General features: G+C 43.8%; 1 protein-coding gene across 1 annotated transcript in view; it reads right to left on the reverse strand.

The window, feature by feature from the left end:
- Window positions 1-25,285, reverse strand: part of LOC106858078 (uncharacterized) — a 181,579-nt gene that overhangs the window by 23,278 nt on the left and 133,016 nt on the right. Inside the window, exons 14-24 of the mRNA XM_088171044.1 lie at window positions 23,615-23,746; window positions 21,000-21,128; window positions 20,193-20,321; window positions 18,934-19,068; window positions 17,875-18,009; window positions 17,302-17,427; window positions 16,849-16,980; window positions 15,855-15,983; window positions 13,989-14,120; window positions 10,967-11,095; window positions 5,087-5,215 (exon numbers count right to left, since the gene is read on the reverse strand). Coding sequence (XP_088027170.1) covers window positions 5,087-5,215; window positions 10,967-11,095; window positions 13,989-14,120; window positions 15,855-15,983; window positions 16,849-16,980; window positions 17,302-17,427; window positions 17,875-18,009; window positions 18,934-19,068; window positions 20,193-20,321; window positions 21,000-21,128; window positions 23,615-23,746 — 1,437 coding nt within the window. The remainder of the gene's footprint in view (window positions 1-5,086; window positions 5,216-10,966; window positions 11,096-13,988; window positions 14,121-15,854; window positions 15,984-16,848; window positions 16,981-17,301; window positions 17,428-17,874; window positions 18,010-18,933; window positions 19,069-20,192; window positions 20,322-20,999; window positions 21,129-23,614; window positions 23,747-25,285) is intronic.

Genomic DNA, 25,285 nt, shown 5'->3' on the forward strand with positions numbered 1-25,285 from the left:
CAAAATTCCATAAAATCCCATCAGGAAACATCCAAGGAAGCACAGAGCAAGCGTGAGACACAATGCAGTACCAGGGACATCAGGTTGGAGCTGTGCTCCAATGACACTTTACACATCATAACGGTGCCTAAGTACATACAGAACACAGAACCATTAAGGTTGGAAAAGATCTTCAAGATCATCAGTCCAACCTTTGGCCAAATACCATGATGATCCTTAAACCAAATCACACAGTGCTGTGTCTACTCATGTTTTGAACACTTCAAGGAATGGTGACTTCACCATCCCTGGAAATATATATATAAAACTCCATATAATAATCATGCCTGACTCTAGAAGCAATAATAGAATCATTTAGGCTTGAAAAGACCTTTAAGATCATCAAGTTCAACTGTTAACTCAGCACTGCTAAGTCCACAATACCTGCCAATATATAAACTGCAAAAGGCATTAAAAAAAATACTCTAAAAATTAAGATCATATAAACTGAAACTGCTTTGCAACACTCACTGTCTAGAGATAATGTGTCTTATGAAGGCCTAACATAATAATGTGGGTTAAAAATATGTATCATAGCCCGTTCTGAAGAGGTTTCTATCAAGGGGCTGGATCACTGGGGGTGATGGATCAGCTGTCATCCCCTGCTCTGCAGAACGTCTTTGTGCTAAACTAATGGTCCAGCAGAACTGCCAGCCTGACAGCCTCGGTATTTATTTGCATCCTGGTAAGAGAACTGACAACTTCATTGTTTTCAGTGTTCATTTTTCACAGCTGGGTGCCTCTGCTCACTCAGACTCTCATTTTTTGGTCAGAGAGGGGTGATATTTTCAATGAGTTTGGTTAAGCAGCTGGCTCCCAGGTGAAAACTTAACGCAGTCATCTCGCAAGCAAATGCTCTGCTTTCAGTGCTGCTGCCTGTGAAAAATGGCAGTGATAAAATTCCTGAAGTCTCCATTGCATTGAAGATTTGGATAGCTTTGAATGGTGGCAAACAGACAGTTCTGCTACCCTGTTTTCTTCAGATAGCATCCAAAATGATACAAGAGGGGTTGATGGAGCTGGATTGCTTCCTTGCATGGTTTCTGTACTGCATTACAGGGCTCTTGTCAGAGCCTCTCATCCTTGCAGCACTTCTGGCATGCACTGGAGAGGCAGAAAAAGCCTGGATCCCTGATGCAGGAGAGTGTCCAGCACTCGTTGAATGTGACATCTTCCATGTTTCACAGTCAAACAGTGAAATTTCACCAAACCTCTCTGCCTTTCAGGGTGTCGGTGAACATGATGCAGTGCTGTGGGAGAGCAAGTCCCTGGGGACAGAAGAGAGGTGTGAAACCACCTTGATCTTGGAGGTGAACTTGGCTGACAGTCTCTGACCCATTCCCAGCCCTTTTCTCCCCATCTGAGGGCTTCCAGCTTCCCAGCCTGGTTCTCAGACACCATTTCTCCCAGGACTTCTTTTCCACACTGCTCGTTCTTGTCATTGCTTGGACCCCATCCATGTTGAAACCACAAGAAAGAGCAGGAGCTCAGTCCCATCACAGCTAAAAGTTTGTTCTGCAAATGAAGTTTGGTTGCCAAGTGAAAAGTTCAACACATCTACAGAGCTCTGGCTCGGTCTTTGGGAGCAGAACTAAATATTTCCACAATACAGACCAGAACTATAGCACAACCAAGCCAAAGGAAAAACCAGCTCATCACCAGATCCCCTGACTGGTTAGCAGTGGATTGTGTGAGGTTTTTGGAGTACGTGTGCAAAGTTTGTTACACTTACCAAATGACAATAGAGTGTTTCAATGAAATTTCTGGTAAGAAAGCAGAAATCTCTGGAGAAGAAAACTTTAACTTGTTTATTGGGTAGACACAAATGGTTTTTTTGCTTCCTGGTGGGACAATCCTGATTTTCAAAGTACTTTTCTGAAGATTAAGGAAAAAAGTGATATACTGGAGCTATTTCATAGAGTTCCACAACTGAATGTACAAATATCCGTGGGCCTTTTCTTTCTTCACAATGAGAGAAAAGGGATAACTTAATCCAAAGGTTTAAATTAATAGATTTCTTCCTGGTTCAAAATTTTTCTCTTGGTGTCTTTCCTCTGCAAGAGGAGGATTTATTTGTTTGCAGTCTTTAAAATCCCTGTTTGCATGCAGAGTAAGGAACATATGAAACTGGAGACTTTCCTTCCAGACTAGAAGTCAACAGCCATCAAAAGTGCCCAGGAGCCCAGGAAAAATGATGGGATCTAATGTTCTATAGGGTGACCAGTATCTTTGATTTCAAGTGACTTCTGTGGATTATTCTCCACAAAATGAAGCTTTAGCTTTAAAATAACAGGGAATTTGCAAATTCAAGTGCTCACACACCATGAAATGTCAAACCCCTGTTATCAGTGCCTCTGGCCGAGCAAATTTTTCTGTAGTAATTTATTTTTCAAACCAGTGTGGTCTCTTTTTAAGCACAAGGAGCCACTTCAGTGAAGATTCTGCTGAGCTCCAACAGCTCCAGAAAGAGGCATGTCTAGTACTGACAGAATTAAGGCAAAATTCAGATGTTGAATTGTGTACATCTGCTACAGACCATATGCAGCATGAGATTTTTGGAGGGTTTGGTTGGGTTTTTTAAGTTTGTAAACTTTGGATGAATTTGCAGTGAATCAGAATGGTTTGGGTTGGAAGGGGCCCTAAAGATCATCGATTTCCAAACCCCCTGTCATGAACAGGGATGCCACTACTACATCAGGCTGCTCCTTCCATCCAACCTGGCCTGGAACACTTTCAGGGATGGAGGATTACATCTCTATCACAAATGACAAATGTCAGGTCCTCAGTTCTGTATCACTGAGGTATCACAGCACTCAGTGAAACAGTTCATTAAAACAAAACAAAATAATAAAAGCAAAAGAAAAAAAAAAAAAGAATAGGCAACATACTTTTCCTAAGCCTCTTTCTTGGAAACCTAAAATACCTCAGGTGGACACTCAAAAAAATCCCCAAATAAAATCTCCGAGCACAAACTGAAGCTGAGACAGAGCTTGCTTGGCAGATTTCACCCCAGATTAACATAATCCATTTTCAAACAACTGAAACCCACGGCCTGGTAATGGAAAGCATTAGGCAGCTTCAACAAAAGGCATCACTGTCCGTATTGCCTGTAATTAGATAGCAGAGTATAAAACTCACTGCATGGCTGGCTTAGGATCAATTCAAATCCCATGATGCCAAAATTATTCCTCAATATCCTCCAGCACATTTCCTGCAATCTGATTACTTCCACACGAGTGCTGTCCTTCCAGCTGCTGGAGCTGGCGGGTCCCAGGAACAGGCAAGGTGAATATTAAACACCCTGGGAGCATGGGGAGTGCTGAGCTGTCTCCCACCCCTAGCTGCCTTGATCTGAGCAGCTCTGGAGCAGCGTGGATGAGGTCCAGTTGTAAAATCAAAATGAAGATCCCTCACTTAGCCAAGAGAAAAGGAGGAGACACCCTGCACTGGTAACTGACCTCTCACTCTCAGAGGCCTTGGGGGCTTTGGCACCTTCACCAGCAGGAGGAAAAAATCAACCCAGCACAAAGCTCTAATGGCTCTGGCATAAGATAATAAACAGGGTTTTTCCCTAATGTGAGTAGAGCAGGGAACCAGAGGCCATGAAGAAAGAGTTGCATTTCTTAATTGAATTCAAGGAAATACGTAGCAAAGTTTCCCATGCCTAATGCTAAGGATTGGGGAAGGGGCAAGGTGACACATTACCAATGCTGTGGCTCAACAGTAAAAATGGGCTGTGACCAAGAATCAAATATTGTATCTGTTCAGCAGCACCTCTTCTGATCTGTGGGGTGGGTAAGTGACTCTGGTCTACTTTTGTTCTGTGCTCACTCCATTAATCTACACTCAAAGGCTGTGTACCATCAGCATCTTCAGGTGGTGGGAGATGCAGAGACAAGTGTTCCTGTGGGAGGGCATGAGGAGGCAAAAAACTGCAGTGGGATGTTAGGAAAAGTGTCTGAAATTGGGAAGATTCAGCAGAATTGACCTACCTGTAAACAAAAGAGCAGGAGATTCTGCAGGAGAAGCCTGCAGAAGATGTGCTGTCGAGTGGTGGGGGAAAATGAGGGGAAAATATCATGGAGAGCAAGCACTGACCTCAAACAGGGCTGATGATAAAATAGTGTATGGCTGGAGAACAACATTGCCTCAATACAAGCCACATTTCTCTCCATTTTCTAAATTAAATCACTTTTCTATTGCAGAAAGCCATGACCTATGGATTAAAGAAGTGTTCCCTTCAGAACAACAGAGCTGGCTCGTTGTGGAGCTGCCCTGGAGCCCAGCTCTGCTCTCCAGTCCTGCAGACAGCACTCATATTTTCAAAAGGAAGCTTAGACCATGACATCATTCTAAAGGAAAACAAGGAAGTTGAGAAGCTAAAACCTGAAAATCTTAAAAAAACCCCACTTATTTGTTAAACTGCGCAAGGAGGCTCAGTGATCTCCATATACAGAACCACGCAGCTAAAGAAAATAACATAATTTCCCATGAAATTCAGTGAAAAATTTCTCAGAATAGCCAATTTTATATATCTGTATACACACAAGCACCTTGTTAGCTTAAAGATTGTGGCATAATCCATACTTAGGAACATCTAGGAAGCTGACATTTATTTTAAACCAAATAACTTTTCTAATAATTATTTTAAAAATTATTTTGTCATCTTCAAATAACAAAATAGTTACAGCTCTGATTTTTCCACCTTGTGCATTTGTAATCTGACACTTTATAATTGACAATTAGATGAGATACACCAGAAACAGATACACAACATTTCATCTCTTAATGTCACACAAAAATAAAAAAGCAGGGAGTTGTCATATGGCAGGAGATGGCTCTGCTATTTAAAACCTGATGCTCATCATGTTTGACGAGTTAAAAAAAAAAATAAATTAAAAAGAGCTGATGATTTTACACAGCCACCAAAAATGGTTCCCTTTTTTGGCATCTTTGGGAAGGAAGGTGACCTGTCTGAAGGTTTACCCTGTCCGGGATTATCCCCATTCCCGAGGAGGTTTGGGGTTTGGGACAGGGGGGTACGTACGCTGCTCGCAGCTCTCCCCCAGCCATCCTGGGAGGCAGTGGCAGGAGCCCAGCACGTGGTCACAGCCAGCAGCATTCTTGCACTTGCACACCTGGTGGCAGTCAATCCCAAAGAATCCGTCTGGACAAGCTGGAAATGCAAAACATTCCTTTTTAGCATAGTTCCTGCTTCGTTTTTTTTTTTCTGCATAAACTCCATCTCATCTTTTCACAGATGCTTAAGAACTGTAGTAGCATCAAGGGTTAAGCCTGCCCAGTTCTGCTGCATGCATCTTGGAAAAATGCGACCCTTTTACACAAGCAACAGATTTCTGCACAGGAAAACAGGGCTGAGAATATTGAAAAGCCATAAAACAAGTGAGAGAACGGAGCTGGGTTCACACAAGCTGTTCCTTGTGCCTCTGTAATGGACAGAGCAAATAATCCAACATAATACAAGACTCCAGGGCCATCCCTGCTGACCTGCCTCCCTTTGGAAATGCAAAACTTCTGCTCCCATTTACTGTCCTGACACTTTACTAAAGATTCTTTAACAAGAACCCAAGCCACAGTGGTGCAGTTCAGTGCTGAAATGAAAAACTGGCAAAGTGAATGAGTAGAGAAAACCAAAACAAATTAAACGTAGCAAAACAACCCCAGGGGGCTGAAGGGGCTCTGCATCTACATCTGGAACTGAACCTGGACTAAGGAAGAGCAGCCCCATGGATTCAATTTTTATCTGCACCAGTGCCAACAGCACTGAAAGTAAGGATCAGTGTTTGTCAGTGGGCCACATCATACCCCAAATGCTGCATTACAAGAACACTAAGGCTGCTATGCAGACTTTAAAAATATAAATAGATATAAATGCAGAGTTTAAAAATATCTCTACATAGAGAACTATGTAGCCTTAATTTAACCCCTGTGTGTTTAGTTTATATAAGTGCATAAATTATGTCACTCAGTAGAGTATATTATGTTACACTAAGTAATAACAAAGATTTGTTAGATACACAACTGTACATCATTCTTTTCACAGAATCCCTGAATCAACCTCAGGAGTGATGGTGCTCATGAAATAAGCAGTAGTTCAGTAAAACTTAGCTCTTTGTCCTCCTTGTTCAATATAAACTTATATTTAAAATCCAATCCTCACACTTCTACCATGGAATCATAATGACTGGATTTTCAAGGAAATCTTACAATGATTATCATCATCATCTACACTGACCAACAACCCTCCACACTAACTCACAGCTCTCCACCAGGTCAGAGTAACACTGGTGTCATCAAAGACTGCTTTATGTTGAAAGGGACCTTAAAGATCATCTGCCTGGCCTTTCCAGTGAGTTCCCCATGTGCATCTTCCACTGTTGGACTCTTCTGTCCCTTCTTTGTGCCCTGGGGCTGCTTCATGCCCAGGCTTTTTGTGCCAATCTATCACAGTGCCTCTTCCACAGATGCAAATTCAGTTCTCCAGCCGTGTGCACTGCTGGCTGCTTTGGCTACAAGTGGAGGGAATTCTGTATCTGTAGCTTTAGGAAAAACCTGGACCAGCATACAGTGACAGTGTAAAACACTGAACATCTGCTTTGGCTGCTCTGCTGCTCAGCCTGTGACTACACATGGTTGTTTCATCCACTCAAAATCAAAAGGCTGCTCTTCCCTCTGTCCTGTCCAGGCTGCAGCTTCTTCCCTGGCAAACAAGAGGGAAATCTGCTGCCCTTCCCAGGTTTGTGCTGCCTCAGGAAAACGCTTCATGACAATAGAGCATCCATCAGCCTCTGCTCAGCGCTCACCAGAAGAGAGCTGATATCAACGTGCAAGGAAAAGCCACCGTGGTGAGGTTTAATCTGCTATCCCCCATTTACTCTGCTTCAGTGGCAGCTATGGCACAGCACAAGAATGGGCTCCTCCTGCTGAACTCTCAGTTACTTCAAAGGCTGACAAAGTTCTTCTTTAACACAGGGGCTGCACAGCCTTGTCAGCTATTCCTCGGCGTGCAGTGTGCTCATTTTCCCCTTTTATCTCAGCAAAACAGCAATCTTGCTGGCCTCCTTCATGGTAATGATTAACTGCTGAAATCCCAAGGGAAGAGTCCAGTCTGTCCATCTTCTGGCAGTGCTGATCCCGCAGCAGTTCAGATGCAAAAGCCAAGTTCTGTGCTCCACAAGGGCGATACGTTGTTATTATTAATGCATCAATTAATAAATATATTGTAGTAATGCTCTGAGACTCCTGCTGCCTCCAGTTAGTGCACTAATTGTCTGGCATTTTGGGATATTCAGACAGATGAATCAATGAACTGGGTAATTCTTCTGTTGGCCTGATCCCAAAACTGGACACAAGCCGTGGGTCATACAGCACATACCAGAGAGCAGCGGGGAAGGGAATTAAACAAAATTACAGTGCAGGGAAGGCAATTGCAGCCTTCAAAGTGGGAGCAGCAGATGCTCAGCACTTGACAGAATTAAATCAATTACAACAACTGCCTTGCCAAAGAGGAGTGGAGCAGCTCTGGTGCAGGGCAGGGTGTCCCAGCTCACTTGGTGCATCTGTAACAGAGCTGTGAGTGTGGCTGGGGAATCAAGACACACCTGAATTCCTCTGGGTTTGTCAGGAGCCCATGGCTCAGGCTTCCTGCGTGGCAGATTCTTACATTTAGTTAGAGAAACATTGATATATTTATCTATTTATCACAATAATGACTGGTTTTGGGGTTGGGATTGTTTTTCGTTGGGCTTTTTTGCCTCGCCTGTTTAGCTAGAATTACATTATAACCTCAGTCCTGCAGCAGTGGGTGAACACAGAAGCATCTTTTCTGGAGAAGATGATACTTAGGTTGTCTGTGCTCAAACAGGACAGAAAGGACTTACAAAGTCGCCTTTGCTGTGATCCCTGCCCTTGCAGAGCCCAGGAAAGCAGAGGCATTGACTGTTGCTTGAGTTCAGGAACAGACAGAACTCCCTGTGTCCCTCTGACACCTTCTGCCCAAGCACATAACATTCTCCACTCAGGTATGGAAGCTGGCTGATGGCACTGCTAGCAACATCCACCAAAAATGATTCATTTTCCTTTGGTAATGCGAGACCTTGTGAAGAAACATACATTATTTCATCAGTGTTCCGTTTGTATCACTTGCTGCTTTCAAGAAAATTCAAAGGAAGCCTTTCCTAGATTGCTCTCAAAGACTGAAATCATTTCTTTGTAGATTATTTTGTTTTCAGCCTCATTTGCAATCGTTACCTTCTCTGCAACTGAAACAGTTTTGCTGCTTTTGAAACTCCTTTGAAAGAATCACAAGATTCACAAGGTTCATTTTCACAAAGCACTGAGCAGGGCTGAAAGATGGAGCAGGCATGACTTTCAAGAAACGTCTAATTTTCTTTCAGAGACTATCTTGATAGCTTTATTCTTCCCCATCATTATTATATGTGACCACAGCACAACTGCAGAGGCAGCAGTTCCATTGAGTGGTACCAGATGAAGAGCAGCTGATCAAAGGTGACTGAGGGCAGAGCAGAACTGAGATGCTGATGGACAGACAAAAGTACTTTGAAGAGTGTGAGGTCTTTTGTCAGCATCCTGTGGCTCAGAGCACAGAAGTTCAGTCAGCTCCTGAATAATTCACAGCAAGGTCTCGTGAAACAGCAGCCCTGGAGCAAAAGTGTCTCCTGCTATGGGTGAGCTTGGAAACTGTCCTGTGCTGGTGGGTGATGATGATGATGGTGTGGGTTTGGATGTTATCTGTGTTACTGACAGATGATATAGGTAGATTGAGACTCACCAAGGACTAAAATTGCATTAACATTTCTAATAAATATTAATAAGAGACTATGGAAATTTGTGGCAAATATGATTGGAAATGGTCACTGAAGTGGTGTTTCGCAACAGGGGCTGGTACCTATGAGGCCTTAATTCATAGTGAGGGTAGCAAATTAATGAAAAAAAAACAGCAGCTTCCCACCAAAATGGGAAGAAAGTTTTCCCAAATGAAAACCAAAAATCTGATGGCAAATTTTGGGATTTCTGCAGCCTCATCTTGAATCCAGATCCTGTGCTGCCACAATGCACAACACCAAAAGCAATGACTACAGGTTCAAACTCTGCTGTACAGGGGTAATATTAATTATTAATATCAATCAAGATCAGATTTTGTAAGAGACTGTCTTCTCCGAGGACTTTGAAGGCTGCAAAATTCTCAGTTTCAACATTTCTGTGATGTCAGAGAAGTCCTTCCCAGCCACGGGCTGAGGCATCAGCAGGATGTTTGAAGTCCAAGGCAACTCTGCAGCGCCAGGGCTCGATGTGAATTCCTGCCTGCAAGGCACAGAGCCTGGCCAGCGTGGGTGGATTGCCAAGAGGACGGCAAAAAGCACATCCCTGCCAGAAGGAAACCCTGCCAGTCTCCCAGTCACTCGAAACAGAAGCACTGCAGCTCCTCCGAGAGAAGGTGCCAAGAAGGGTCTACCAAGGGCAAACCACCCACATGTTTTCCTCCCTCGGCGTCTTTTGGAAGCTGCCAAACTGTTCTGGTTAAAACTTCCTAAGTTAAGAGGTAACCCAGGTCAGCTGAGAGCAAACACTCTGCCTTCTTGAGAGAAAACACGCTTAAAACGGTGCTTTACAAAGCACTACATTTCACTCTCCCCTCCACTATCTTCTTTCAGGAATTAGAAAAAGATAAAAATGTCCAACATGACTGATTTGGAAGCTGAGATTTGTTCTTTTTTTTCCCCCCATCAATAGAATCACCCAGTCTTCTCCATATTCCTCACACCTATTCTGGCAAAGCCTCTTGGTTCCCATTATCATTCCTGCTGGAATGAAGAGATTTACACAACACAGATACCTGCCTCATTTTTTTCCCAATAAAAATACTAAGATTAAAAAAATATTAGGAGGTTTAGGAAAACAGATTTCAGCTAAATTATATTAGAAAGGGACATAGTGGAGATACTATGAATTATGAGGTGCAATTTGCAGCAGAATCTTGGAAAGAATCTTTTGTATAATAGTCCCTGGTAAGAATGAGAGGGAAACAACAAGCAATATCAACTCCAACCAGTGGGTGCCTTGCCACATTCCTGGTCAGGCTGTGGAGCATCTTCCTTCCCAAGAGAGGGCAGCAGCTGCCTGCGAGTGCTGCCACTTCCCTCGATCCTCGCTGCTGAAACTGGCTGATAAAGCTGCTTTCCATGCAAAATGGAAATGTACCATGCAAAATGGTTCAAGTACCATAATTTGCAGAATCTTCAGTCACCTACACTTAACTTCCCCAGTGCCTGAATGGCCCTGTGTTGTTTCTCTTGTATTTTTTATACAAAAAATCTGCAAAATGATGCAGCACGACAGCAACCTCCTGTGATAATGCCACAGACTGACTCACCTTAATGTAGCTAAAGAATCCAGTCCAACTTTTCCAACACTTTACCAAATGACTAGGTAATAGAAGACTGGATAGAATAGAATTGGATTTATTTAAGTTAGAAGTGAATCTGTTCTTAAAGAGTTCCACAGGGATGATGCACACATCCATGTTTTTCTTGAAATCGCTTCAGGGAGGCACTAGATACAAGCAAGCATAAGGCTGAACAAGCATCTCCCTGCTCAGTGCTCAAATAGTGGGACTATAGCCTGAAAGGAGTCTTCATAAAGATGTGATACAGCACAAGCCTTACACATATATATAATTTTAACCATGTGAAAACACGTGCCCAACATTTGGCACCCAGCATGATGCTCTGCCGAGTTCGGAGGGGAGCTCACATTGGTATTGGCTTCCAATAAAGTTCAATGGTTCATTTAGATCCAACGCTGTCAATTTTAAAACCTGCTCTCTGAATAAAAACCAAAGCAAATTCTCCATGAATCCTAAAGGGACCAGGGGGAGCAGCAGTACCTCTTTCACAAAAGGTTCCTGTCCAGCCCGCTGTGCAGGTGCAGGCTCCGCTGACGTGGTCACAGGCAGCTCCGTTCTGGCACTGACAGCTGGACTCACAGCCCGGGCCAAAGCTCCCCTCAGGGCACCCTGCAGCACAGGAATCACAACCAGATGATGGGTTAATGCCAGAGCAGATCAGGGATCAATGGGGAATTTTTACATATGTGGAAAATCTGACAATCTCCCAAAAAATCAAGGCGTAAAGTTAACAGCTTAAAAACTAAGATTTGAGTGTTCCCCTTGAGGCTCAGGTAAGTTGGGCTACATTTAAGATCTATTTTAGAAAAATTCCAGAGTGCTGAAAGACTAAATTCTGCACAGAAAACGAGCATCTTCTATTGCAAATCCCGAGACTTCACAGGTTCTGCATGATGACACTTTGCCCACTGGTCTGGAGTTACTTATGTGCACATCCCCTCTGGGACTTCATCAACTGGGAGGGGAGAAGCTCCTCTGTTTTCCTGCAAATCCTCTTTCCCCAGAAAGCTGGAGAAAATACAAAATGTGTTGGTATTCTTCACAAAGCTCCAAATTGAATGCTGCACACTCTACTTGCATGCTCTGCTTTGAAAAATTCAAGAGAAAACATTACATCTGGGGGACAGATTAACAATTACATTTCCACAGCAGTTAATGTGAGGAGTTTTAAAAGATTTGCATGGTACTCACCATTAGAAGAAAGAAAACATTTGAGAATGAAAATAATTTCTTCCAGGATTATAGGAAAATCAATTAAGAACAGGGCCAGTTGCCTAATTCACATTGGATATTTTGGACAGGCTGAAACACAGAGATAGACTTGGCTAAATACAAGGCCTCTACTTATGTTTGAAGGTCTTGTGAACATCTCTCTAAATGAGTTATGGAGATTATTGCCAGACCTCTTCTAGAAGCCCATGATTTTAGCATTTACAGCAACAAAGTGATTTTCAGGCAATCTGGAAGAAATCAAAGAGAACAGAAAACGAGAGTTCTCAAAGACAGCTCCATGTCTGGAATAGGAGGGTGGGTTTGGTGTTGTTTGTTTGGTGCCATGGGTGGGCAGTGATTGGAGCTGGCATGAATTTAGGTGCTCCTGCAACTCAGTGACTCTGCCAACTGTTTGTCTTACAGAGGAGTTGGGATGGGAGATGAGCAAGGTACCTTAAATGCTTATTTGCTTTCAAAGAGTCAAAAATGGGATGTTGTTTAAATATTAGTATGTTAGAATCTATTTTTTTGCACTTACAGGTGAAATCCCTTCCTCTTCCCAAAGCTGTACATCACTGTTTAACAAACACACAGAGATGCGCTTGTGCCTCAAAAGCTTCTCCACGTTTCCTTTTCAGGTGAAATTTCAGTCAGAGGATCTGTGCAAGGGAAATGGTGCTGCAGTGCAGCAAGAGGTGCAGGGCTCTCAGCAGAGCTCCTGTCAGACCCACGGTGTTTAGCCCAGAGCTGAGGCTTTTCAAGGTGATGGCAAAGGGTCAGAGCACTTCACAAATGATTTCACAGTCCACAGCACAGGGAATCTGCCCCTGCTGCAGCAAGCACAGGCTGCTGTGATGCGTGTCAGGATCCAGCCACCCCGACAGACAACCTGAGCTCCTGCCAGGGGGAAGGAGCCCAACCTGCAGGGAGAGGGTAGGGATGCCTGGGGAGCAGAGGAAATATCCAGGGATAGTGAAGATTTCACCTCCAAGGCAGCACGAAATTATGAGGAGAATTATGGTTTCCCTCATCTTGTGTGCATGCACACACACACGTATAGATATGTGCAATTTTAAACATATATATACACATACACACAGAAGAGGGTAAAAAGCAGACGGAATAGAACAGAAAGCCCACAGAAAGAACTTCAGGGGCTGCTAGATGTTTTGTCAGTGGTGATGGCTTGGCTGATTCCCTTCCCAGCGAGGATTATAAGCAGTATTTGGCCACTCTCTCTCTGCAGAGATGCTATTTTGAGAGAGATCAAGAGAGAAAGAGAAGCAGAGCTGGCAGCTCCTTCTCTGGGAGCTGGTCCTCCCCACACACTGTCCTTCCAGTCCCTCTGTGCCAACAGCAACAAGGGCTGCGAGATCAACTCTCCAGGCTTTCTTGTCTTAGGTCACGGTTCCAGATTAATTGTTTTGACATTTCTGTGTGACACCAGCAGTTAATCCTGCCCACGCTACTGAGATTCTGGTAGCTACATCTGTGCTACTGTAAGATTGTTAAACTAGTAGATAAAATGTTTATTTTATTTAACAACATCAATATAATCAATAATAATAGTAATAGCAGCTTAACTACGCAACTTACTGCCACAAGATGAAGTGGATTCCAAATGCTTGCATGAAATGAAAAAGAAAATAGGCACATTAATTGGAAAAAAAATCAAGCAGTATTAAATTTAGAGATATTGCTTCTGTCTTCAGAAGCTCCTGAATGAGAAATTGATGGTACCTGGGGAGGCATATGAGGAACTGACTGTGAGCCTGTTTTCATATGCTTGAAGCATCTGCTACTGACCTCAGTTAGAAGTGAGTGTTAAGGTGAGGGTCATGGGCCTCTGATAAGACCATTGCACATTTTTGTTGTTAATAAATACAGGACTCCCAAATATTCCATTTTTTTCTTCTGTTATGTACATAGGAAGTATTTCTACATGCCTGACCTGAAATAGAGATCTAAGAAGGGTAAGTGCTGCCCTAAAACTGAATAAATAAAACCAATATGGAAACTCTTATGCCACAACCCAAATATACATCAATCCTATCCTTCTCATGAAATCCTAACATTAAAAATAGCTGCTGGGTCCAAAACAAGGCTGAAAATACCTTTTCTGGAAATCAAATTAGGGAAAGCATCTAACCCCGGTGAAACGCGAGAGCGCAGCGTGGGGCAGAGCGGGGGCGGAACAGCTTGGGAGCGTTCCTGCAGGGAATGACCAGGAAAACACAACTTCCAGAGCTGGGGTTTGGGAGTTCCACGTGCTGGGGAGCTGGGCACTTACGGAGCTGGCAGTGCTGCCCGGTGAATCCCGGCTGGCAGGAGCAGGTGCCCGTGGCGGGGTCGCAGCCGCCGTCGCCGCCGTCGCAGGCGCAGGAGTTGGCGCAGTCCTGGCCCCAGTGGCCACTGCTGCAGGCTGCCAAGGGAAATGGGGTCACTTCCAGCACCACCCCCAAACCCTGCTGCACTTCTAGACACAACACAGAATACTCAACGTGGCACTCCCAGCTGCAGCACAGGTGTGAATCGTGGAAATAAAGATTATTTTTGGTGGTCTGTTTCAGCTGGACACAGGCAGATATCCCATCCACATAAAGGTAATCATTCCTAGTCATAAAAGTAATCATTTGTAAGCAGGGCCAAGGGAAATTTAGGTTAGATGTTAGGAAAAAGTTTTTTACTGAAAGCGTGATCGAGCACTGGAATCATCTGCCCAGGCAGGTGGTGGAGTCACCATCCCTGGATGTGTTTAAAAAAAGATTGGATGTGGCACTCAATGCCATGGTTTAGTTGAGGTGTTAGGGCATGGGTTGGACTCAATGATCTTGAAGGTCTCTTCCAACCTTGTGATTTTGTGAATCCACACCAATCAGTCACAAATCTATAATTTCATGGAAATAAAATATCAGCTATTGATTCACTCAACGAAAATCTGCATAACCAGAATAGTTAGTAGGTTTAACCAGAGTGAGTACTGGGAAATGCAGCACAGACACAAAGGAAATCTCACAATGTTTTTTAAAGCAACTTAGTGCTTTCATCCTAAAATCACATAGCACTGACACAATTACTACAATGTACCACAGCATTTCCTTTCTTTCAAGTAAAGGATGAAGATGAAAGTGCCAATTAGGGCAACAGAAACCTGGTTTTGGAGTTGGGAATCTGTTTAATGCCTGGTCTGCAATAGCTGGAAGCTGCCTTACTGACATACCACTGCAAAACAATTTTTCTCAGATCTTACACTGAATAGAAATAAAAGCTTTTCTTTGTCATGATATCTCAGTTCTCTAGACGGCCCAGGGAGTTGTGAAAAGCCATCTCAGTGGCTCTACACACTACCAACTGGTTTGATTTTTAAAATATGCATATGGGTGGAAACTTCAGATTTTCCCAGCATTTTCTTCAGTACAGAGCCTGAGAAGTCAGGTGCAAAACCTGCTGCTGTCAACACTGCCAATTAAATGATTTTATGTGTTTAAGACCAAGTTTAGAAAGAGGTTTGTCTTCTGTTGGCTTTTTGCAAGAGGCATCACAATGAATCAAACAGAAGAGATGTGTCACAGGAAAAGGGAGGAATCAAGGAGGATGGCTTCACATTTATATGGTGCCATCCAAAAAGGGCAAATCTACTCTCTCACACAACCACCAATATGGAGAACAGTGCTAAAGTCAACAGAAGGATGCTCTGCTCTTCCAGAGAACAGAATTTTTCACAGCATTTCTATTCCCAAGTTAAAAAGTGACCTTTAGACACACGACTCTACATGCCACTCACTTGTTGAATAAATCTCCCCCAAACAAAATGAGAAATGGAGAATTAATCTCAAAACTAATCTGCACTGAAAATGAAAAACAAAACTGTCTGTCAGTCAAAATGCTGACGGGACAGATGGTATTGGGCAAAGGGATCCATAGTGTTGAAATAAGAGCTTATATCAATACTTTGCGCTTCATCAGCCATCTATTTCATGCTTTGAACCTGGATAATTAAGGATTATAACCACCCAGGCTGTGCAAACCCACAAACACGCCTTTTCAGAAGCAGTAAGATTAGCAAAACTATATTAAAAAACTGTAATAAACTAAGAGCAAACAGAGCTGTTCCTCCACGTGCAGCCCCAGGGAGATCCCGAGTGCCCTGACTTACGGTGTGTGCAGCCGTGGCCACTCCAGCCCGGGGGACAGGAGCACTCTCCAGTGACGTGGTGACACTGAGCACTGCTGCCACAGCTGCACAGCGACAGGCAGCTCAGCCCATAGTGCCCATCGGGGCAGGCTGCAAACAGAGACAGCCTGTGACCTCCCCCAGCTCACAACCCAGCCACAGGCTCATCTTCCCAAACAGACAGCGACAGCTCAGCCCCTAAAACTGGCTTTAACTGAGTCCAGGAATCAGAACAGCCACACAGACATATCTGGGATCTGCACCCTCTGTGTCTGGGGCTGAGTCCTGGGATGTGGGAATAGCTTGAGTGACTTTTGGGTACTCCCGTGCATCAGGCTTTTTCCTCAGAAAAGCCTCAAAAAGCCATTTTGTGACTAATGAGAATTAAAAATGTGCCACCACCAAGGTCTTGCACAAAGCAGAGCTGTCCTGGGAGCTTCTGTGCAGCTCTACAGCCACACTCAAGCAGCCTTTGAACACCCAGAGGCTGAAGAGCAGCACAGAACAATTCCTTGAATGTATTCCCATGGTCTCTGGCTGCAGGGATACTGATACTGCTCCCTCATTTCAGTATTATTTAATCCTAAATGATCTACACCAAGGAGTGCTGCTGCAAGCATAACTCAAGATTGATGCCATGTGGGCCAGCTGCTCACACCTCTTGCCAAACAGCCAGGATTACACCACCAGTGCTGTGGTTGTTAAACACTGTATTTCCAAGAACAGCTTGCCATAAATTAGGTCTAATGATAATATCCATTTGGGATGCAGCTTAGCTGATCACGTGCCTTTATCTGCAACCTCCCTCCCACAAATAATGTCAAATCCAACCTGGGGAATTCCTGGAGATGAAGGGCACTTAATCTGAGATCAGCATGTTTTATCTCACAAAAGAATAAGAAGGCAGAACTCAAACCATAACCTGAATTTTCAATCTGACTTTCTTTTCGTGGAGAAGGCTGAGGGAAGGACTTACTGGCAGAGCAGGATGGCCCAGTGTAGCCAGGGGGACAGTCACAGGCTCCAGTTTCCCTGTTGCACTGTCCCCCGTTGGCACAGGGCTCGCAGGAGTTCTGGCAGTCTGGTCCCCACTGGCCATCTGGGCAATCTGGAGAAAAAGCACAAGAGGTGCAACCACTGCCATTTTCTGTTTCAGAACAGTTGTACATTTTCTGCTGTTACCCTGAAGAATTTAAAAATAATAGTAAAACTGAGCTGGATTGTTATATTATCTCTAGAGACCAACATCCCTGTCAGCCCTGCCATTAAACTGCAGCACACAAGAACACAGCTAAAGAGAGATCAAAGGCTCTCTCTCAATTTCCATCACAGTTTGTCTGTTTATTGGTTTGGAAAAGAGCAAAATTCTACTTCTTATCACATCTTCCAAAGCCAGGCACTCTGTACCTTGGTCCAGCACCTCACACACCTTGCTCACACGTAGCACCAGTCTTCCCAGCTGGGCAAACACACTTCCCTGTCTTTGGATCACAAGGGGCTCCTCCACAGCTGCACCTCTTCCTGCAGCCCACCCCGAAGCTGCCAGGCTGACAAGCTGGAAAAAAAAAACCCAAAGTCATGGTTAGGAGCATTTTGAAGACATTAGGAGATACCATGGCCACCAATTTTAAACTGAGCTGTGCTGGCAGAAGTGATCAATGTTAACATTACTGTCTGAGCAACTGGTGGTCTGAAATCAACTGCAGCAGAGCCCTGCAAAGTCTGTGCCTGAAGCTTTAAAAGCAACTGTTGTTACCTGGACAAATGTTAGTTTGGGTAACTGGCCTCAGCCTTGTGCCTTGACCTTTGCAGAGAGAGAGAGGGAGAGAAACAGCCTTTGCCAGGCTCCAAATACCAGTCTGGTTTCAGTGGGGAACTGCCAACTCCTATCAACAACAAATGTTCCCATTTCTCTGCAACTTCTATATCTGAACCTAAACTTCCTGAATAAGCTTTCCCATCTCAAGTGTGTCTCCCAGGGAAACATGCAGTGAGTACCTACACAAATGGCATTTTTCTCCATGAAACCCGGCTGGGCACGGATGTTTGCAGGCTCCTGTCTCAGGATCACACGGAACATCAGGAGGACAGCTGCACCTCAGTTTGCAACCAGACCCATAAAACCCTGGGGTGCATTCTGGAAATAGAAGCAGATACAGAACATATATAAGAAAAAGGAAAAGTTAAAAAAATTGAACAAAAATCAGAAAATAATTTGGCAGAAACTTGCAGAGAATATATTATAATGTACATTTTAGAGGTGTTGTTAACAAAGTGTAAATGCTTAATAAATGCTTACACTTCAAAGAGGTTACTGTTTAAATATAACCCAGAAACAGAGTGGCAAGAATGCTTAAAGATTTATTCAATTAGAATACTTGAGGATGCATTCAATTAAATACATTATGAAATTCTCATATGTCTAAGTTCTGCTGCTCTCTCCCTTGGTGCACAGCCAGTGCTGGGCAAGGCATGCTCCCTGTCAGAACTGTCGAGAGTGATAAAAATATTAAATGTTGTCATTATTGTTCTCCACCAAACCCACCAGAACTACTGCCATAAATCCAATACAGTCATGTCTGTCCAGAGAAAAATCTGAAGGGAGAATCTTTATTGTGTTACTCCAGTGCTGTCTGGAAAGGGCTACTGAGACATGCAAACATGAATATGGGATATAATTCTCTTTGAACTACCCCCAAAAACTACAAAGAGTAGGTTGATTTCAGAGAGTTGCAAATCTGAAGGCAAAGCAGCATTACTGAACCTGTTTACAAATCACCCCACTGCCATAAAACACAGATTTTGCTACTTATTTACTGACTGTGTCAGAAAGGCACAGAAATGATAACTCACACGATCTTCATTATTTAAGGTTGCATTAGGATTTGGGTTCTGGATTTCTGGATTTTTTTAACCCTAGCAGGGTTAAAACCCCACAAAATCATTAGCAGGGTATGAAGAAATGAGTGGCAGGAGCCAAACAAAGCAGAGGGGCAGAAGAAGGAGAAGTTACTGGGACAAAGGAACAAGCAGAGGTGGGGAAGCTGGCTGGGTGTGGTACCTTTCTGGCACTTTTTGCCGTGGTAGCCAGGCTGGCAGGTGCAGGAGCCGTTCCTGGGGCTGCACTCCAGCGTGTGCTCCTTCACACACTGGCACTCCTCCGAGCAGCCCGCGCCGAACGCCCACCTGGGACAGGCTGCAGCCACGAGAAAAGGAAGCATCAGCTCTGTAATTAATGCAGGAGCCGGCTGAAACGGCACACTGCTGCAGAATGCAACTGCTGCAAGAAGCAAAAGCTCTGTTTCGCTATCAGCAAGCACATCCCCTGCTCCTACAGCAGCACCTGTTCATGTGTGGGTGGGTAAAAGAAGAGTTTACATGATTCCTGTGTTAGGTCATTTATTTCATGTCAAGCAATACGTGGTGAATGCAAGAACCAGAAACATTTCAAAGCAAACTCAGCTGATTTTCCAAACGAAAAAAGGTTGGGCTCACTCCAAGACAAAAGCTTTCATAGTAAAACCCAAAACAAAATAAAACACAAAAGATTTTTCATCTTGCACAGATTTTACAAACAACACCTGTAAGTACAAAGAAACTTCATCATCTATTTTGCAAAGTTTTTGTTTTAATTATTTTTATTCCGTTTAATGTCTGATCTTCATCCTGTCCCAGCCAGCCCTGCTCCCCAGCTCCCACTCCAACTCATCAGCAGTCACTAACCAGCTCCAACCAGATTCCAACCTCAGCAATAACCCTGATGTTAACAGGCCGACTCCACCTATAATCCTCACCTTTGAGCATCAGTAAATCTCAGTCTTTATGGTAAAGATTAATCACTAGAGAAAAAGATTAATGAAGCTTCTGGGGCTTCCTGGAACATATCAAAAGTCCTATCCTCCTGCTACTCCCAGCCCATTGCAGAACCCAAAGTCTTGCTCATTTTATCATAAAATTATTTAAGTTGCAAGGTCCCATAAAGTCCATCTCATTCCATCCCCCTGCCATGGGCAGGAACACCTTCCACTATCCCAGGTTGTTCAAAGCTCCATCCAGCCTGGCTTTGGACATTCCCAGGGATAGGGCAGCCACAACTTCTCTCTTCCAGGGCCTCACCACCCTCTCAGCAAAGAACATTTTTCTAACATCTAAGCTAAATCTCTACTCTTTTACTAAACCCATTCCTCCTTGTCCTAGCACTGACTGACTGTGCAAGAAGTCACTCCCTTTCTGTCAGCCCCCTTTAGGTGATGTGGGATCTTTTACAGACTGTCACGTTGTGCACACACTGAAGAGACCCGAGAAACGCCGGGGACTTACTGAGGTGGCAGAAGCGGCCGTAGAGCCCGGGGTCACACAGGCAGGCTCCATACAGTCTGTGGCAGTGGCCCTTGTTGGCACAGTTGCATGGCTTGTTGCAGTTCTTCCCAAAGAAACCTTTTGGGCAACCTTTGAAGTGCACGAACACAGGAAGGCATCAGTGGATACGGTTCATCAAAGTAGTTTTTGGCCAATCTGGGGCTCTGTGCAGCCTCAACAGCCACTGGCTTTTTTCACCCTCTGTTCTGCTCATTATTTAAAATAAAGGAGCAAGAGAGGTGTCCATGGCTACAGTGTAAAGATGTGCCCAAAAGTATTCTATCACCATCTGTTAAAAACAGTTGGGGCAGTGTTCTTTATCTTTTCCACATCCCATCCTCCCTCCAGGAGATATCTCCTGTTAATGGCCATGCAGTCTCACTGCATGACTGATAAAATTCCATCATCCCATTGGGAGATGCTCCACCCAGGGGGAGGAGCCAAGCCTTTCCTACCCAGATAAAATCTGAGATTTGGAACACCAAGGCAGCCCTTACCCACTGGTTTCCAGAGGACAAGAGTTACCAGATCTTTCTACAGGATCACTGCTCCAACAAGAACACTTCATCTGGACTGCCACCACCACCCTACCTAGCGGGGTGTCAGCTTGTATTCTGACTCTATCAGTGCTTTTCTTTTGTACTATTGCACGTATTTTATTTTTTTCCCTATTAAATTGTATTTCTGACTTGGAGTCTCTTACTGGTTTTGCTTTCAGACCAGTACAAGGGGAGGAGGGGAGAGGCTGAAGCAGAGCTGGAGCCATACCATCCTCGCAGAGCTGTCCCAGCACACCGGGGGGACAGTGGCACTGCCCCGTGCTGGGGTCACAGGAGCCTCCGTTCTGGCACTGGCAGACACCAGCACATCCCCTGCCAAACGTCCCGGGGGGACAGGCTGTGGAGAGAGAGGGAGAGTGAACACACCAACACATCCTTCCCCTCTGATGGAAAGGTGAAAATAAGGCTTTGGTCATTGAGAAGGGCAGCAAGGCTGATGAAGGGTCTGGGACATGAGTCCTGTGAGGAGTGGCTGAGGGAGCTGGGGGTGTTCAGCCTGGAAAACTCATGGGAAACCTCATGGCTCCCTACAGCTCCCTGACAGGAGGGTGTAGCCACGTGGGGGTCAATCTCCTCTCCCAGGCAACCAGCAACAGGACAAGAGGACACAGACTCAAGCTGCACCAGGGGAGGTTCAGGTTGGACATCAGGAAGAATTTCCTCACAGAAAGGGTGACTGGGCATTGGAATGGGCTGCCCTGGTGAGAAGTGGAGTCACCATCCTGGAGGTGTTTAAGGAAAGACTGGATGTGGCACTCAGTGCCATGTTGTGGTTGAGAAGGTGGTGTTGGGCCATAGGTTGGACTCGATCTCAAAGGTCTTTTCCAGCCTAATTGATTCTGTGAAAATGGAGCAAGGAGAGAGTCCTTCTAATTGAGCAGGTTCTAAACAAAGTTATATTCTTCTATAAAGCACATTCACCTGTTATTTACTGGGACATCTCAAAGGACAATAACCAAGCTTTGGGAAGTACTGCCATGTATCCAGCCCTCCCCTGCACATGCTCCTCTCCCCACAAAGCACAGGCTCAAAAACCACTGCCTGCCAAGTCCAAAGCTTAAACATCAGAGGACAGCTTTGAATACTCGGAGAAAAATATTTTAAACTTTCTTTTTTCTCTCCCAAACGCTATCACAAAAATAATATCTTGTTTTACAAATCTAGTTTCTGAAACTCCCCAGGTAATCATGGCAGCAATGGATCCACAACAGCAAAAACAAACTGTGAGATGAAGCCTTGCTCTGCTGTTTGCAGCCTGAGCTGGCTGAGTGAATACAGTTGCTGGAGTCATCTGACTTCAGTGACATTTTATCAATGTACATTAAGAAAGTTGACATTTCACATCAATTTCCATTTGGCTTCTTTGGTGCATTATTAGAGAAATTTAGTTCCAGTTTTCTCCACTGTTTTTTAGCTTACCCTAAACCTGCTTACCCCAAACCCATGAACTGGGCTGTTTATTAAAAAATGCAAGAGAAAAGAATGAAAGCAATCACATATGACTAATTAATACAGATTAGATATTGTATTTATCACTGTCCCTGCTGATTTCATCAGACAGCAGGTTTAGCTCAATAACACAGTCCTATTAAAGTTCTTTAAATTCCAGAGGTGAATTTCATTAGACTATATGCATGGATATCTAGTGCAAATATACATCATAAACGCTGTTATTTATGAAATGAACTAAAGAATTTGGATACTGCCTTGAAATTTTTATAATCTATCCTGAACTAGTAGCACACCAGGGATAAAAGTAAGAATATCCTCACCTTGATAACTTGAACTGTCTTAGATAGACTGGAAATTATCATTTTAATCCTCCCCATTCCTATTCTCTTGGCTGCCCCCAGTGTTTACAAACCAAATCCACCATCAGTCTCCCAAAATAATCACGGGCAGACTGTTGGTTTCAATCACTTGCTTGATTTTTCTACATATCTGTCCATGTGATGACATCCCCTAAACAATCTTGATGGCAATTAACCTGAAGAGTGCTGTCTACTGATGTCAAGTAATAAATTTTCATTGACTTTTCGTCTCACCAGTGACAGCAAAGACTTTCTGAGAATGATGGGCCATCATGTCACGCACCACGAAATAGAGGGACCCATCTCAAACAGGAAATCTGCTCTATGATGTCTCAGACAAGCAGCAGACAAGTTTTGCCAAACTGCAGATGAAGAACAGCACATCAAGAAATCACCACTCTCTTTCCAATGGGTTTTGACACATACTTCTGAATCAGAAAGATCTTCTGCCAGGAAACAGGAGCAAGGAGAGTGAAAAGCTATTATAAAGGGCAATGACTTGGCAACAGAATTCTGAAAAATACCATTTCCAATATGAAAAATTAACTGTTCCAAGAAAGTGATAATAAAAAGTATGATAAGGAAAAAAAAAATGGAAAACATAAGAAAAAAATTTAAAACTGCTACAATGGAAAAACTCAAGTTTAGCATACATGTCCACCTAGACTGTCATACCGATTTCTGGAACAGACTTCTGGAAATCAACCAAGGTAGGTTGTGGGACAAAGCATGGCCAGCAAATTTTGGCAGCTTTTAGCAGCAGAATGAATAGGAATGAACAACAACCAAATATTCAGCAGGGAGATGATTCTGTCCTGACCTTCTCTGGAGTGCAGGGACCTCTGTGTGCTGCGGCATCACTTACAGTTCCTACTTAATGTGCCCCAGCACAACAAATTTGATTATGAGACAGCTGTGCTCCTTTGGGAGCTCCACAGATGGAAAGTACAAGAGGTTGACTCCCATTCCCCACCTGCAGGAGGATCATTCCCCTCCAAAGCCCCGTACTCACTCTCATTGCAGATGGCACCAGCCCAGCCGGGCGGGCAGACGCAGCCGCTGCGCTCGCTGTTGCAGCTGCCCCCGTGCAGACAATCCTCACACCTCAGGCTGCAGTCCTGGCCAAACGTGTCACCCAGGCACACTGACAGCAAAAAAACACACACAGGGCTGAGCGAGCAGCCAGACAAAAATGCTTCCACAAGCTCTTACCGATTGCTGGATTGCAAACCCCGCCGGTTCGGCACAAAAGGCAAAATGGGCATTCCTGAATGTCCCTCTTCACATTTTTTACTCCAAGTGCAAGGAAAGCTGGGTGTTCAGCTGGAATTTACTCCCCTAAATGCTGTAATTCTCCAGAAAAGAGCACTTCGAGCTACTTTTAAAAGCAAGAGTTTTGCCTTCAGAAAAAGTGAATTTGCAGCTAATGCTTGATAACATTGTACATAATGAGAAGAATTTACTGGGACTTTGCTTCTCTCCTTGCTAGGCTATCCCTGTTGTTTTATTGCAGTAAGTGGATGTAGTGCTACTGAAACATAGTTCAGTCATATTTCAACCACATAATTTGAGTGTTCTAGGAAAACAAAGCAAAATACACATCATGTCTCTTCTCTTCATGGATATGTAGGGTTTTATACAGGATACCTGATATGAAAATGCTTTTTTTCCCTTTCCTTCCCCACCCTCCTTTTATCCCTTGCACCCTCATGTTCTCTTTGTGGGGTCTATTGAGACAGGCATGCAAAATAAAGTGACTGTCTGATAAAATACTTCAGTGGCATTGAAGATCCCATCCACACAGTACAGAGCCTTCAAGGCTTCATGGCTGTGGCTGGAGGCTTTTTGGAAGGGGATTTTTAACAGCACCTGAAAGTGAGCTGGCAGCTTATTTCAGCCTACAGTAACTCACAGGCTGGTTTCATTTCACCAACAGTTTTCTGTGTGAGGCCAGATTTCCTCTAGGTCTGAGCACCCAACTGTTCTCTTTTCTGTACTGAACAAATGCCCAAGCTTTCAGGGACACTCAGAATCCCAATGCTCCCACTTGGAACAGGGTACAAATTCATACTTCAGGAGAAGAATACGGACCACCATTAAAAAATCATGCTTCCACCTTAAAGAGTCATTCAAGTTATAGAAAATATTTAATTACTTGCACCAGCTTTACTGTTAAAGCAGGCTTTTTACAATTTAGATAGCAGCACAAAACCGTGTCTGAAAATACAAGGAATAAATTGCTATTTGGGAGGTAAAAGAACTTATTAAACCATTTAAAATTCCTTTTCTCCATCACCTTTTCATACAAACCACTGCATGCTGCAAAGCCTGAGCCTTAGAAAAAGTGCAGCTGCTCAGCTGTGACTGATAACACCCCAATTTCTGTAGTTAAATATAAATAAAACATGCAAAAAGTGGTCAATAAATATTTGATTGTGGTTTCTAGGCCTGATAATTTTGCCTGTGGTTATCTCATTTATCAGTTTCCCAGTTGGATATCGGTGTTGTTGAGTCCGGCTGGATGCTGCATGATTTGGGAGGGTCTTAACAGTTTTGTTCACAAAAATAAATTAATTTTTTATTAAAGTCAAGACCAGCTCCTGATTTTTGCCTGTAGGGCACAGTCCTCAGTTGGATAATTACAGAGTTTATATAAAAATCACAGGACACACATAGGAAAAAA

The sequence above is a fragment of the Sturnus vulgaris genome, chromosome 10, assembly GCF_052056855.1.
Source record: "Sturnus vulgaris isolate bStuVul1 chromosome 10, bStuVul1.hap1, whole genome shotgun sequence".
Lineage (NCBI taxonomy): Eukaryota > Metazoa > Chordata > Aves > Passeriformes > Sturnidae > Sturnus > Sturnus vulgaris.